Source organism: Oncorhynchus masou, chromosome 22 (genome assembly GCF_036934945.1).
Source record: "Oncorhynchus masou masou isolate Uvic2021 chromosome 22, UVic_Omas_1.1, whole genome shotgun sequence".
NCBI lineage: Eukaryota > Metazoa > Chordata > Actinopteri > Salmoniformes > Salmonidae > Oncorhynchus > Oncorhynchus masou.
Genome location: NC_088233.1, coordinates 47683070 through 47697884, shown reverse-complemented (window position 1 = coordinate 47697884; position 14815 = coordinate 47683070). Strand labels below are relative to the sequence as shown.

The following is a 14815-nucleotide window of genomic DNA, read 5'->3' as shown; positions in this document are numbered from 1 at the left end:
GTCAAACCAGAATATTTTATTTGTGAGATTCCACAGTAGTTACTTTTTTTGTAACGCTGACATACGGGTATATAGTCATCAGTAGTGAATAAATGGTGTATAAAAGTGAATGCTTTTTCAATAACTTATACCCATGAAATAAGATCATTCCCATGTATTCTAATTATGGTTTATTGCACTAAGAGGACAAAAAGCATCCTCTCAAGCCCAGATGTGAATCAAGACCGTAGGAGCACAGTGCCTTCCAAATCATTCAGTTCACTGTAATGCGCATTGTGCCAAAGCTATTATGCGATAGTGAACATCTGAACAAAGCATTGGTACAATACTGTGGGTATGACTTCTGCTTCAGACTGTCACTTAGGAAGAGATACCATCTTTCTCGGGTGGAGCTTTTTGATCCTATGTTTATAGACTGGCTACTGCTAACCTTCATGCGATGGCCCATCCTGTTTGGAAGCATTGGAGGCTAGGAAGAAATGTTGCTAGACGGACATAGCCAGACTCAAGTTTGTGGGGCGCACTCTACTTTCCCAATTATAGGAAGGAATTTAGGGGAAGTCAATCAACGTTGTTTTCTTTTGGTCATTTCTTCTGCTTCTTGTTCCTTTTCCTTCTAACACGAGAACGGCTAGTTGACATCTCAGTTGACAGGTTAACACCGTCCTTTTCCTCTCGCTCCAACATGGTGGGCATCTTCAGTGTAAACTCAAGCTCCTCCTCTGCACCACCCCTGTCTTCATCAGCCAGACCCAGCTTGTCATTGGCCCAACCCTCCTCCCTGTCCATTTCTGCTTTCTCCACCTCAGTCCCACCCACATCACGCTTAGCCCCACATTCCTCATTCCCAGTGGCCAAATCAGCACCTCCCTCCTCATCAGTATTCAAATCAGCCCCTGCCTTAGCTACACCTACATCATCCTCAGCTGCACCCTCCTCCTGGTCAGCCCTGCCCTCTTCTTGGTCAACCCTAACCACCTCCTGGTCAACCCTAACCACCTCCTGGTCAACTACGCTCTCTTCTTGGTCAAGCCCACCTTCTTTCTGGTCAGACCTGCCCTCTTCCTGGTCAACGCCAACCACCTCCTGGTCAACTACACTCTCTTCCTGGTTAAGCCCAATGTCTTTTTGGTCAGCCCTGCCCTCTTCCTGGTCAACCCCAACCACCACCTGGTCAACTACGCTCTCTTCCTGGTTAAGCCCAACGTCTTTCTGGTCAGCCCTGCCCTCATCCTGGTCAACCCCAACCACCTCTTGGTCAACTACGCTCTCTTCCTGGTTAAGCCCAAAGTCTTTCTGGTCAGCCCTGACCTCTTCCTGGTCAACCCCAATCTCCTCGTTTGCCACACCCTCTTCCTGGTCAGACCCACCCTTCTCCTGGTAAGCCCCACCCTTCTCATGGTAAGCCCCACACTCGTCGGTCCTCTCTGGCTGCTCTTCGGTGCTGGTCGCCTGGGTATGGTCGTATCCACAGAAGGGCTCTTCCCAGCATGGATGGGGATCCTCTGGGAAACCTAATTCAACCATGGATACATAAACAGTATATCATTACGTTTCCATACCATATATCATTACGTTTCCATCATTACGTTTCCATTACGTTTCCATACAGCCCTCAGAGGCACTAAACCCTACTGTATGTTACACCCAAATCTTGTATATCTCCGTATTGTGGAATGTGGATAACGTATTCAGACAAGTCTTGAATGACGTCATAAAAGAGCCAAAGTTTGACTTCCATTAAAGAAGCACAAATGACATGTTGTTTAGAAGAATGCCCACAGTGGTGTGGGGTGGTACAGAAAAAGGGCTTCAATCCCAGTCTACCTTCCCAGTGTTGTGCCCCCATCTCTGCGGGGGCAACCCCCTCCACCAGGCGGCCCTCCTGCATCACCCGCGTGATCTCTCTCAGCTGGAGAAGCAGTCTCTCCTCCTGGTCGGCACTCACCCCTGTCACCCTGCAGGGAGAGCAGCAGAAGCATAGGTAAGTATGCTTAAGGCAGCGATTCCCAAACGGAGGTGCCATGTTTCCAAAATTCAGAGGAAGAAAAAGATTCACATATTTTTGTTGTTGTTGATATATATACACATACACACACACCTTATAATATTGTCTTTGTATCTCAAAATGATTGTCATGTGGTTAACCTTAAAAAATACATCCCCCAAAAAATAAATCTAATCTAAAAGATCAAATTCAACCAGAGCGCGCCCTTAGATCATGGGAAAAGGCCGCACTTGACCGCTGCACTTGAATCATTCACACAGTGAATGGCTAGGCCCGTTACGATATGAAACCACGCACTATTGCAGAGACTTTGATATTCCCGGCTGCAATTGATAAGGCGAAAACAATGTGTGGTGAGGCAGAGGCACATAAGTATTCAGACCATTTGCTATGAGACTTGAAATTGAGCTCCGGTGCATCCCGTTTCTATTGATCATCCTTGATATGTTTCTACAACTTGGAGTCCACCTGTGGTAAATTCAATTGATTGGACATGATTTGGAAAGACACACATACCTGTCTATATAAGGTCCCACAGTTGATAGTGTATGTCAGAGCAAAAACCAAGCCATGAGGTCGAAGGAATTGTCCGTAGAGCCCAGAGACAGGATTGTGTCGAGGCACAGATCTGGGGAAGGGTACCAAAACAATTCTGCAGCATTGAAGGTCCCCAAGAACACAGTGGCCTCCATCATTCTTAAATAGAAGAAGTTTGGAACCACCAACTCTTCCTAGAGCTGAAAAAAGTGAGCAATTGGAGAAGAAGGGGGGGGTGACCAAGAACCCAATGGTCACTCTGACAGAGCTCCAGAGTTCCTCTGTGGAGATGGGAGAACCTTCCAGAAGCACAACCATCTCTGCAGCACTCCACCAATCAGGCCTTTATGGTAGATGGAGCCACTCTTCAGTAAAATCCACGACAGCCCACTTGGAGTTTGCTAAGAGACGAACTGAGTTTGCATTGAGACAAACTATTGTCATTCACAATGGATGTAAAAAAGAAAACAGACTTGGTTGAATTTCTGCATAATGAAAAGAACATGTCTCCTTGTCTATATGTAACAGACATATTTGGGAAACTGAACGCAAGCATGCAGAGAATACAAAAACATTCTACAGATGAGTGACCAAATCGGTGGATTCAGAGGAAATATTTCTTATTGGAGTCTTTCAAAAGCCAACCATGCCCCCTTCCATCGGAGGTGCCATGTTTCTAACCACAACAAAAAACAGCATCAGTAAGTGTCCCGCACGAGTGGTGACTGCTCACCAATGCTGGGAAGAGCACTGTGGGACCTACTTCCTAATCCGTTTGACTGCGATCGTGGCTCAGTTGACATGCAGGTAAATGAAATCGGAACAGCTGATCGAGCTGCCATGTGACTGAATGCTGTAGACAATACATGCACAGGTCACTACGGAGGAGTTTTGGTTTTTGACTCAAAGGGAATACCCTGCCCTCTCCCTCTGAGCATTACAACGTACTACCGCTCACCTGCTCATATCCGTGTGAAGGTGCATTCAGTGCTCTTGTCTGCATTAAAACCAAATATCGATCCCTGTTGGATGTGACAACAGAGATGCGGTGCGCACTGTCGACCACGCCCCCCGACTTTGAGAAGCTCCACCGCGACATGCATCAAGCACGCCCATCTCATTAGTGGTGGTGAGATAAGAGACATTGTCAGACTCATTTGCAATTGACTGTCATAGCCCCACATTAAACGGATGTGTTTGTCTTCTCAACTCACAATCAGAAATACTGTTAAAATGTTTTTCAATTGACTGCCATAGCCCCAAATAAAAGTAAACATTTAGCTGTTAATATATATATATGTGTGTGTGTGTGTGTGTGTGTGTGTGTGTGTGTGTGTGTGTGTGTGTGTGGTTATGAAAATGGGGTCGTGGGCCAAAATAGTTTGGGAACCCATGACTTAGGGTCTACCCATTAGAATTTATTACAGGTATGCTAATTCAATCAATGGGACATGCAATAATAGTTAAGTACACACATTAATAGCAATGTAAATACATTGTTCAATTCAGATTGTATTCAACAACATTTTATTCCTAAATGTAAAAAAAAAAAATGTATCCAATATTTTGGCCGGCAAAAAATGGTGTAAGGTGGGAAAGGAAAGAGACCCAGAATAATTTAAAAAAAAAAGTTGAATATATGTGTTTTGGTATGCAAAGAGATACTGAAATGAGAGATGTCCGTGGAGCAAGACTTTGGCCAGGTAAACAACAAACCTTTCAGGACTGTAGCTGGCTTTGGACACAATCCTCTCCATCACCATCTCTGTCTCCCTCAGCTTATCCTGCAGCTGAGTCAGCTCAAAGTCCGCTAGAGAGAAGGAGAGCGAGAGGAGGAGAGAGGGTCAGTTAAGACCTTTCAGGATGGCATTGTCTGAAGTGAAGCTAAACTATTTGATTGTACAGTCGTGGCCAAATATTAATTTCCACAAAGTTTTCTGCTTTAGTGTCTTTATATATTTTTGTCAGATGTTACTATGGAATAAGTGTCAAAGGCTTTTATTGACAAATACATGAAGTTGATGCAAAGAGTCAATATTTGCAGTGTTGACCCTTCTTTTTCAAGACATCTGCAATCCGCCCTGGCATGCTGTCAATTAACTTCTGAGCCACATCCCGACTTATGGCAGACCATTCTTGCATAATCAATGCTTGGAGTTTGTCAGAATTTGTGGGTTTTTGTTTGTCCACCCGCCTCTTGAGGATTGACCACAAGTTCTCAATGGGATTAAGGTCTGGGGAGTTTCCTGGCCATGGACCCAAAATATCAATGTTTTGTTCCCCGAGCCACTTAGTTATCACTTTTGCCTTATGGCAAGGTGCTCCATCATGCTGGAAAAGGCATTGTTCGTCACCAAACTGTTCCTGGATGGTTGGGAGAAGTTGCTCTCAGAGGATGTGTTGGTACCATTCTTTATTCATGGCTGTGTTCAAAATTGTGAGTGAGCCCACTCCCTTGACTGAGAAGCAACCCCACACATGAATGGTCTCAGGATGCTTTACTGTTGGCATGACACAGGACTGATGGTAGCGCTCACCTTGTCTTCTCCGGATAAGCTTTTTTCCGGATGCCCCAAACAATCGGAAAGGGGATTCATCAGAGAAAATGACTTTACCCCAGTCCTCAGCAGTCCAATCCATGTACCTTTTGCAGAATATCAGTCTGTCCCTGAAGTTTTTCCTGGAGAGAAGTGGCTTCTTTGCTGCCCTTCTTGACACCAGGCCATCCTCAAAGTATTCGCCTCACTGTGCGTGCAGATGCACTCACCTGCCTGCTGCCATTCCTGAGCAAGCTCTGTACTGGTGGTGCCCCAGTCCCGCAGCTGAATCAACTTTAGGAGACGGTCCTGGCGCATGCTGGACTTTCTTGGGCGCCCTGAAGCCTTCTTCACAACAATTGAACCGCTCTCCTTGAAGTTCTTGATGATCCAATAAATGGTTGATTTAGGTGCAATCTTACTGGCAGCAATATCCTTGCCTGTGAAGCCCTTTTTGTGCAAAGCAATGATGAGGCACGTGTTTCCTTGCAGGTAACCATGGTTGACAGAGGAAGAATAATGATTCCAAGCACCACCCTCCTTTTGAAGCTTCCAGTCTGTTATTCGAACTCAATCAGCATGACAGAGTGATCTCCAGCCTTTTCCTCGTCAACACTCACACCTGTGTTAACGAGAGAATCACTGACATGATGTCAGCTGGTCCTTTTGTGGCAGGGCTGAAATGCAGTGGAAATGTTTCGGGGGGATTCAGTTCATTTGCATGGCAATGGGGGACTTTGCAATTAATTGCAATTCATCTCATCACTCTTCGTAACATTCTGGAGTATATGCAAATTGAGGTAGCAGACTATGAAAATTAATATTTGTGTCATTCTCAAAACTTTTGGCCACGACTATGTTTTAGAGAGAAACTATTTAAATGAATGATGCTGATTCTTTGTATAGAGTTATCAATATAACTGATTCTTAAAGAGGAACGATTTAAGAATCGTGAGATTACAGTTTGTAACTCACTGATCTTTCTCTTCCGGTTCTCTGCTCTCACTGAGGGAAATCTGGGTTCAGTAGGTACAGCACACTTCCCCTTTGAGGTTATCTTTTGAGAAGAGAAAAAAACATTCTTCAACAATAGGATTTAAGGGTTTAAACATACAACACGCAGATTGTAAATGGGCATTTGATTTGGACCTTTTCTGTGAGAATAGGATACAATGGACTGTGTTTCCATGCGTGTCTTCCTAGTATGTGCATATGTACGCATGTTAGGGCTGGGCCAGACTACTTGATTCACGGTTTGTATATTTGATACATTTTCGCATGCAAACTTTTTGTCTTCAGCCCCGTTGCACATTTAAAACGCTAACATGCCTGTACTCTAAATCATTTTCATGAGAGTACTGAAACACACACATTCTTTAAAATGCTCAGCCCTATTATCTGTGCGCGTATGTATGTATCCTACGTCAACCCCACAACACCGCACCTTAAACAGGATGTAGAGGATGTAAAGAAGGATCGCAAAGCCGTAGATGGGGATGATCTGCCCTGCCAGGTTGGACTTGCCCCCGGTCCCTACCCCTGTGCCCCCACCCCCCTTAGCCCTGGCGATAGCCTCGGTGTTGTGTGCCCTGGTGGACCCAGCAGCCCTCTGGCCCTGACTGTCCGGGGCCATCTGCCGGTGCACCATGGGAGGAAACCGTCCTGAACCTGCAAAGCAAATGTGGTAGATGAACCCGATACTGTGATATACTGGAATTAACATACTGGATATACTGGAATAACAACTTTGTTGCGACAGTGAGATGAACTTACGCTGTTGTGATAAGGTAGCCCTGCTGTGGTAGCCTTGCTAATACAGGGTGGATGGGTTTACGGAAATGAAATATTGTGTTGGATGAAGGGCGGGCGGGTTGAATAAAGAGACAATACCTTAATAAATCCATAAATGTATTATTCTTGTGCAATTTATGTCTTTAGGCTACATTGAGGTTATTTTAGACTATATGGCATTAGTGCATAAGCCTAAACTTTAGGGCTGAACTGTACATGAGTCAAATAGCTGACATGCCAATCGCCAAATGCTTTTGGGAACAGGCAGAAAAAGTTAACGTCAATCCACGGAGGCAAAAAGAACCGTGTCTGAGTTTAATTCAATAAGAGGAAAGCTGCAAAATGGAGAGTTGAAAATAAAGAGAAGGGAGGGACAGAAAAGTAGGCTAATGTTTGGGAAAGATTTGGTGAAGTGGAAGGAGAGGACAACAGCAGTGCCGGCTATGTTATGTGTGATGATTGTGAGGCGCTACACATTCGACAGTCACAAGATGGGGACTTCAAATAGGCCTATGGCACGTCAAGGGAAGTCTACTGTTCAGATGGGTTAAATGAAAACTGAAATCTGGACACTGACTGTAAAACCTAAAACCTCTCACATAGCTTAATTCTGCAGGACTTAATATAAAAGCTTTTTTTTTGCAGTAAAATAGTACACAAAATGTTTACTTGGGAACAGGAGTAGAGAAATATAATTTCTTTATTTCAGCATCTTGAGAGAATGTGAATGATCAGCTAGCACCTCAGATGGTATCTATCTTTATCAGCATCATAAAAGCTGATAGTATTTCAACCAAAGGTTTATATTTCCGTACAACTGGTCAAACTGATGTAAATTGGACATTTTGCACACTTCTTTTACACCGACTTATTGCATTTTCTCCCTGGTCCCTAAACGTCTATGCTCCTTAAAAGATGACAGGAAACACTTGACCAATGTCAACTAGATTGAAGCCTTCATTCTATCGATTTATGACATTATTCTGGTGAGCATGGGTTTATTTAGTCTTTTAGGGTAACATAATGACAGCCTACATGCAAGCTTCTCTTCTACCTAATTGATAGACAAGTTTACTAACAAATAGCCTACCAAAATCTCGGAAATTATAGGCAGAAACATATCTAAATCAGGCAACAAAAAAATCCTGCTCCCAGTTAAAAAATCGTCCCCCCGTCTTTGACAGTAGCCTGTAGCGCAATTTCTATATGTGCGTGTTGGGGTCGGGTGCGGGACTCCGATTTGAACTTTTTTCACATAAAGTCAGGCTGTTGCGGGTGAACAAACAGCTGACCCACCACTCCTCCCCGGTGATGACAGCGCCCTCTGTAGGGATGTAGCTGGTATTATTCAAAGAAATAATAATAATAAACGACGATGTGCAGTAAAAAATAAAAAATGTGTTAAAATGCAAGGAAAGGTAAGCCTACGTACGAATCTATAATAGTTAGCTAGAATAATAAAGATATTTAACATTTTTAGAGCGTTAAACCTTACCCTCGGTCTGTGCACCCTTCCCTCCGCCGAGCAGCATTTTCGGAAGCAGAAGAGCAACGCAGAGCACGAGACAAGACACGAGCGTAACCTTTTGAAATGTTGACATCGACATTGTTACAGCCGCACGGTTGCTTTTGCAGGTAAATGTACTTAAAAGGCAACACGAATACACAAACAATTCAACACAGAGGGTCAAGTGGATGCTGCGTCGGGCTCCTCAGCATCATCCATTTGTGCACACGTCCTTCGCTGAAAAACGGAAGTGTAACCTTTGTAGTGGATGCACCTCTCCAGTAGATGGCGCCAGAGAACCTTTATTCATTTCGACCAAATATAATTTTATTTATTGAACCAGGCAAGTCAGTTAAGAACAAATTCAATTTTCAATGACTGCCTAGGAACTAGTGGGTTAACTGCTTGTTCAGGGGCAGAACGACAGATTTGAACCTTGTCAGGTCGGGGGTTTGAACTTGCCACCTTCTGGTTACTAGTCTGACGCTCTAACCACTAGGCTACCTAACCACTAGGCTACCTAACCACTAGGCTACCCTGCCGACCCAAAAAATGAAAATAGAAAGGCTGTGATGCCACTGCATCCCTTTTTTGTAAATATGGTAAAGTAGTTTTTTGAACTCTTTATACCTGCTATTAATTACAGTCTCTTGTGTGATAGATTAGATATTGGTAATAACTGGGAAAAGTACCCCCTTTGCATTGGACAAGGCCCCGAAGCTCATCTCATCTGTCCCCCCATATTTTTCAGGCCAGCCACTCCCTTACTACATAGTCTATAGATTAGCCCAGCATACATTGCCCCATAACAAGAAATATGACATGTTATTACTCCTACCATGTAGATACAAGGAAACCACTATCTGTGAAGCTCAGAACTGAGCATCCCTTTTCACACCACGGGAGCCAAGACAATATGTGCTAAGACAGGCTGTACTGATTTAGCAGAGGTGGGACCAAGTCACTGTTATTCGAGTCACAAGCAAGTCTCAAGTCACAAGGTCCAAGTCTCAAAATGACTCCCAATTAGAATGGGTCGAGTCTTTAGTCAAGTCCAAGTCGTGCGTTTTAAGAACAAGTCCAGTAGATCCGTTGTGGCTTTAATCCGGCTTGATATAAGCCTTCTAAAGCCATGATATAATTTTCTGAAATTTTCCAAGCTGTTTAAAGGCACAGTCAACTTATTGTATGTAAACTTCTGACCCACTTGAATTGTGATGCAGTGAATTATAAGTGAAATAATCTGTCTGTAAACATTTGTTGGAAAAATGACTTGTGTCATGTCATGCACAAAGTAGATGTCCTAACCGACTTGCCAAAACTATAGTTTGTTAATAAGAAATGTGTGGAGTGGTTGAAAAACGAGTTTAAATGACTCCAACCTAAGTGTATGTCAACTTACGACTTCAACTGTATGTATATATGTTTGGGAGCCACTGGTATGGCCTACTTTTCTAAATGCATTGTGGTTCGACCAGAACACTGACATGTTGCCAAGGCAGGGTTGAGTGGCTGAAACCGAGACGCACGCAGACAGCAGAGGCATTCATTCTGGCCCAATGACAATCGCCGAATGTCTTTACACTTTTTTGGTGTTTTGTGTAACAGTGGTCTCTTTTCATTCACCACTGTTTTGGAGGCTGGAAATATGTTGTGAATGGATGAACGCGCGCGGGGTAGCCTAGTAAAGGAGCCCTTTGACCTAATTGTTTGACAATCCGATGAAAACATCATGACTGGTTGTGTTTATGGCACAATACAAAGTCATATGTTTTAAAAGGGAAATGACAGACCTTTATGACTAGGCCCATGGAGATCCTATCGAGTTAATATGGATTCTATATGTCATTCTACGATTAGGCCCATAATTTTTTTGTTTTGGTGCACGTGTTTGCACGTGCACGTACAGAAGGTCCGGTACCAGGAAGAAATTAATTGTAATTTCACCCCCAACAGTCCCCAGTCCTAAGCAGCAAGCGAGCTCTTATGTGGACTCCTTTGATATATGTGTATTGTGATGTGCTGTAAATCTTTCTATGTTTACACGTGTATGCTTGCTTGCTGTACGACACGGAAAGAATTTCCTAATGAATGCAATCAAGTCATCATCATCATCATCATCACCATAACCCACTCTTTGGTCCAGGCTGGACAGTGTGTAGGGTGTGCCTGCCACCTGGTGGTCTGTCGAAGGGGTGTAATGGTCCTACAGTCATACTCCACCCCAGGGTCTGGGTCACTTCCGGAAAACAATATGCACACCCAGTCACCCTTGTAGGGCAGCGAGAGAGGGTCAGAGTCAAACGTTCTCATCCTATGCAGGGGCTTTCAGTATTACATGAACTGTCGATACGGTTATTGGTTACACATTTCATATTGTAGCTCTGTGAACATTGTCAACAATGCCAACCCAAGACAGTTTCTGTTTTGCACCACAGTATTCTAGACATTCATTAAATTGTATCCACACTTGTAACATTTGCGGGATGTAAAAGCTCTAATTGATTATTTTTTTTAGATATCATTATAAAACGTTTCTAAACACCAGAAAATAGGATCTCAAGACGTACAGTGGGAAGCTAAGAAGGGGTGGTACATGGCAGGAGAGGTGGTAGACCTTGGGCAGCCATCACAGCACAGCAAGTCGCCCCCATTCAAATACACAGCGCAGAAATCCTCACTCTCCATCCCTGTTGTCCCATACCCCTTCTCAGGCTGCTCATTGGACACCCCATAACACCCCTCAATGTCCTCCCCTTCTTCAGTCTCTCAATCAAATTCCAATTTTGTTTCCGATTCTGACTTTGGACCCAACTCTATTGACGGATTCATTTCTGACTTTGGGTTTGGCTCCAGGTCTGATTATATTTCCAGTGAATCTTAATCAGATCCAGATTTCAGACCTGGATCCCATACAGACTCAGACTAACTCTGATTCAGATTCAGATTCAGACTTCAAGTCCAGTACTAGATACTGTATAAAGTCAAATGTATAGAATTGGAAAATAAATGCATTACTCTATACAGAACTGGGACAGATCTGCTTTGTTGATGGGCATGGAGGTAAGCCATTTCAAACTAAATCCCAGGCAATTAACAGGTTAATGTGTATCCTCTCTATCCCAGTTTGATTTGAGTTGGCCGAATCGTAACTTGAGAAACATTCATTAATTCAACAAGAAATTCATGCAACTCTTTCATTGATATCGAAAGTACTAATGTATTTGTTTTAAAGCTTAAGGTATGTTACACTATCGAAACATAGAAGTTGAAAAATAAAGACACAGCTGATATAACCTAGAGGATTTAGGGAGAAGGGGGAGTGGGATGAAGTGAAGTAGAGAGACTGTTATTGAGAAAATAAGGTCGTTAACGAGACTGTGTTCAACAGGAATCTGTATGTGTGTGTGTAGTGTCACCTGGTGTCCACACTAAGTGGCTACAGAGTACTTTATGCTGAAAAACAGACACATGAGGACAAACAATAGAAGATAATGTCATTATAAGACTTTTACATTACCAGATCACAAATGAATACATAAATACCACTTGAAGCTTGATGATGGCTTGATCATTTTAATCCGTTGTGTAGTGCTAAGGCGACAGTTGGGGAGGTGTCAGGTTCGCCTCTGTACTTAAAGTGTGATTATTCCAACTCTCTGTGAAATGCTGCAGATCTGCCCGCAGACGAGGTAAAGACACATTTCCCACACAGGAGAGGTGGAGTGAATTTGACAGGTCAAGGTAGCCTTCTTCCTCCAAACTGTGCAGCAAGTGGAAGTACTGACATGTCACAGCACTCCAAACATCTCTCCATAAGTGTTTGTTATTGCAAGGCTAACCCCCAGGGAAATCATGACTTGGCAGCAACAGGGGTTTGATAGTCCAGTGAAAATGGCTGAGTGTTTATGTGGTGTAAATCTGAAAATCAGCAGCTGACATCTTTAGGGATTTTTAATTAATGCATGTGAGACAGGTTCCATGTACAACAAGACAGACAGAGATGGAGGAGAGTAAAAGAACACCCGACACTTTTGCCAGAAATAAAGCTTCCACGGCCTGTTCCTCGGACAGTGAACATACATCTGGCAATATCAACATTTTTGACCCCTTGATCAGCTCGCACTCTGAACATAGAGAAAATAGCTTATTTTTTGTAGATATGAAAACTAACAGATATGACCATTCAATCTAAAGCAGCAGATGCCATTTTCAGGATATGTCAATACAGCACAGAAAGCTGAACACCACACTGGTATTGTGGTTGTTCATTAGGTGATGGGAAATATGCAATATGAATACAAAATAATATACTTACCTTCCTTGAAAATCTGCCAAAGATGACAATGTGGTATCTTGAAAAAAAACATTGGAATTAAAAATGAAATGTTTAACCTATTAACCTGCTGTCACGCCCTGACCTTAGTTATCTTTGTTTTTGTTTTGTTTTTTGGTTAGGTCAGGGTGTGACGAGGGTGGTTTGTTTAGTTTTTGTATTGTCTAGGGTTTTTTGTATTGTCTAGGGTTTATTGTAAGTCTAGGTTTTTGTACGTCTATGGTTGCATAAATTGGTTCTCAATCAGAGGCAGCTGTTTATCGTTGTCTCTGATTGGGGACCATATTTAGGTAGCCATATTCCTTGGGTATTTTGTGGGTTCTTATGGGCATCCATCCAGAATGGGCATCCAGCCAGAAAGGAAGGTGCCGACTCAACACTCCTGGTCTCCAGTACACCTCCTTGGACCAGGATATCCTGCGCCGGCTCTGCGCACTGTGTCTCCGGTGAGTCTGCACAGCCCAGTGCGTCCTGTGCCAGCGCCCTGCATTTGCAGCGTGAAAATAAACATCCAGCCAGGACGGGTTGTGTCAGCTATACACTTCAGACCTCCAGTGTGCCTCCACAGTCCAGTACGTCTTGTGCCTGCTCCCCGCACTCGCCCTGAGGTGCGTGTCCCCAGCCTAGTACCACCAGTGCCGGCACCACGCACCCGGCCTCCAGTGCACCTCCACAGTCCAGTACGCCCTGTTCCTCCTCCCTGCACTCGCCCTGAGGTGCGTGTCACCAGCCCGGTACCACCAGTGCCATCACCAGGCCTCCAGTGCGCCTCCAGGGTCCAGTACGCCCTGTTCCTCCTCCCCGCACTCGCCCTAAGGTGCGTGTCACCAGCCGGTACCACCAGTGCCGTCACCAGGCCTCCAGTGCGCCTCCAGGGTCCAGTACGCCCTGTTCCTCCTCCCCGCACTCGCCCTGAGGTGCGTGTCCCCAGCCCGGTACCACCAGTGCCGGCACCACGCACCAGGCCTGGGTACTGTCACCAGGCACCACGCACTCGGCAGTCCAGAGCGTCCGGCGACAGTACCCAGTCCAGAGCGTCTGGCAACGGGCCACAGACCGAAACCTCCAACGACGGGTACACAGTCAGGAACCTCCAACGACGGGTACACAGTCAGGAACCTCCAACGACGGGTACACAGTCAGGAACCTCCAACGACGGGTACACAGTCCGGAACCTCCAACGACGGGCACACAGTCCGGAACCTCCAACGACAGGCCACAGTCCGGAACCTCCAGGGACGGTCGCCAGCCCGGGGTCTCCAGCGAAGGTCCCCAGCCCAGGGCGACGATCCGCAGTCCAGAGCCTCAGGCAATGATCCACGGGTCAGTACTACAAAGGCGGAGGGATCAGTGTAAAGAAGGGGGGCGGCATCCAGAACCAGAGCCGCCACCGAGGTTAGATGCCCACCCAGATCCTCTCATATAAGGTTAGGTATGCGGCCGGGAGTCCGCACCTTCGGGGGGGGGGTACTGTCACGCCCTGACCTTAGTTAACCTTGTTTTCTTTAGTATTTTGGATAGGTCAGGGTGTGACGAGGGTGGTTTGCTTAGTTTTTGTATTGTCTAGGGTTTTTTGTATGTCTAGGGTGTTTTGTAAATCTAGGTGTTTATATGTCTATGGTTGCCTAAATTGGTTCTCAATCAGAGGCAGCTGTTTATTGTTGTCTCTGATTGGGGACCATATTTAGGTAGCCATATTCCTTGGGTATTTTGTGGGTTCTTATTCTATGTTTAGTTGCCTGTCTGCGCTTCTCATATTAGCTTCACGGTTCATTTTTATTTATTTTTTAGTTTGTTCAGTGTTCTTTCTTTAATTAAAGAAGAATGTACGCCTACCACGCTGCGCCTTGGTCTCCTCCATACGACGACCGTGACACCTGCTTCATTATTTTTGTATTACCAGTTGATAAAGAACAACTCCAATTACATACATCATTGAAAATGTGTCTATGAATAAGTAAGAATAAAAAAGTGAATAACTTCTTAGATTTGATGGAGACATTATACATCTTAGTACCTTATAAATGTATGATTTGTATCAATGTGGACGAGAGACAGGGGAGCAGGAAAATAGTATTTTTGCCGAGCAATGCAACAAA

The 14815-nt window shown here is 44.4% G+C and overlaps 1 protein-coding gene across 1 annotated transcript; it reads right to left on the bottom strand.

Moving 5' to 3' along the window:
- Position 1: 1 nt before the first annotated feature.
- ric3b (RIC3 acetylcholine receptor chaperone b) lies at positions 2-8614 on the bottom strand. The gene is made up of 6 exons (XM_064930389.1): positions 8369-8614; positions 6527-6750; positions 6058-6139; positions 4262-4355; positions 1828-1958; positions 2-1514 (listed from the first exon to the last, which is right to left on the bottom strand). Exons 1-6 carry the CDS (start codon positions 8478-8480, stop codon positions 586-588), a joined length of 1572 nt encoding a protein of 523 aa, XP_064786461.1. The 5' UTR covers positions 8481-8614; the 3' UTR covers positions 2-585.
- Positions 8615-14815: the final 6201 nt, after the last annotated feature.

Coding starts and splice junctions, on each gene's coding strand:
- ric3b (XM_064930389.1), bottom strand. CDS start 8,480: ATGTCGATGTCAACATTTCAAAAGGTTACGCTCGTGTCTTGTCTCGTG. Junction 4,356..6,057: donor GAACCGGAAGAGAAAGATCA/GTGAGTTACAAA, acceptor CCTTCTCTCTAG/CGGACTTTGAGCTGACTCAG. Junction 1,959..4,261: donor GCCAGCTACAGTCCTGAAAG/GTTTGTTGTTTA, acceptor CTCTCCCTGCAG/GGTGACAGGGGTGAGTGCCG.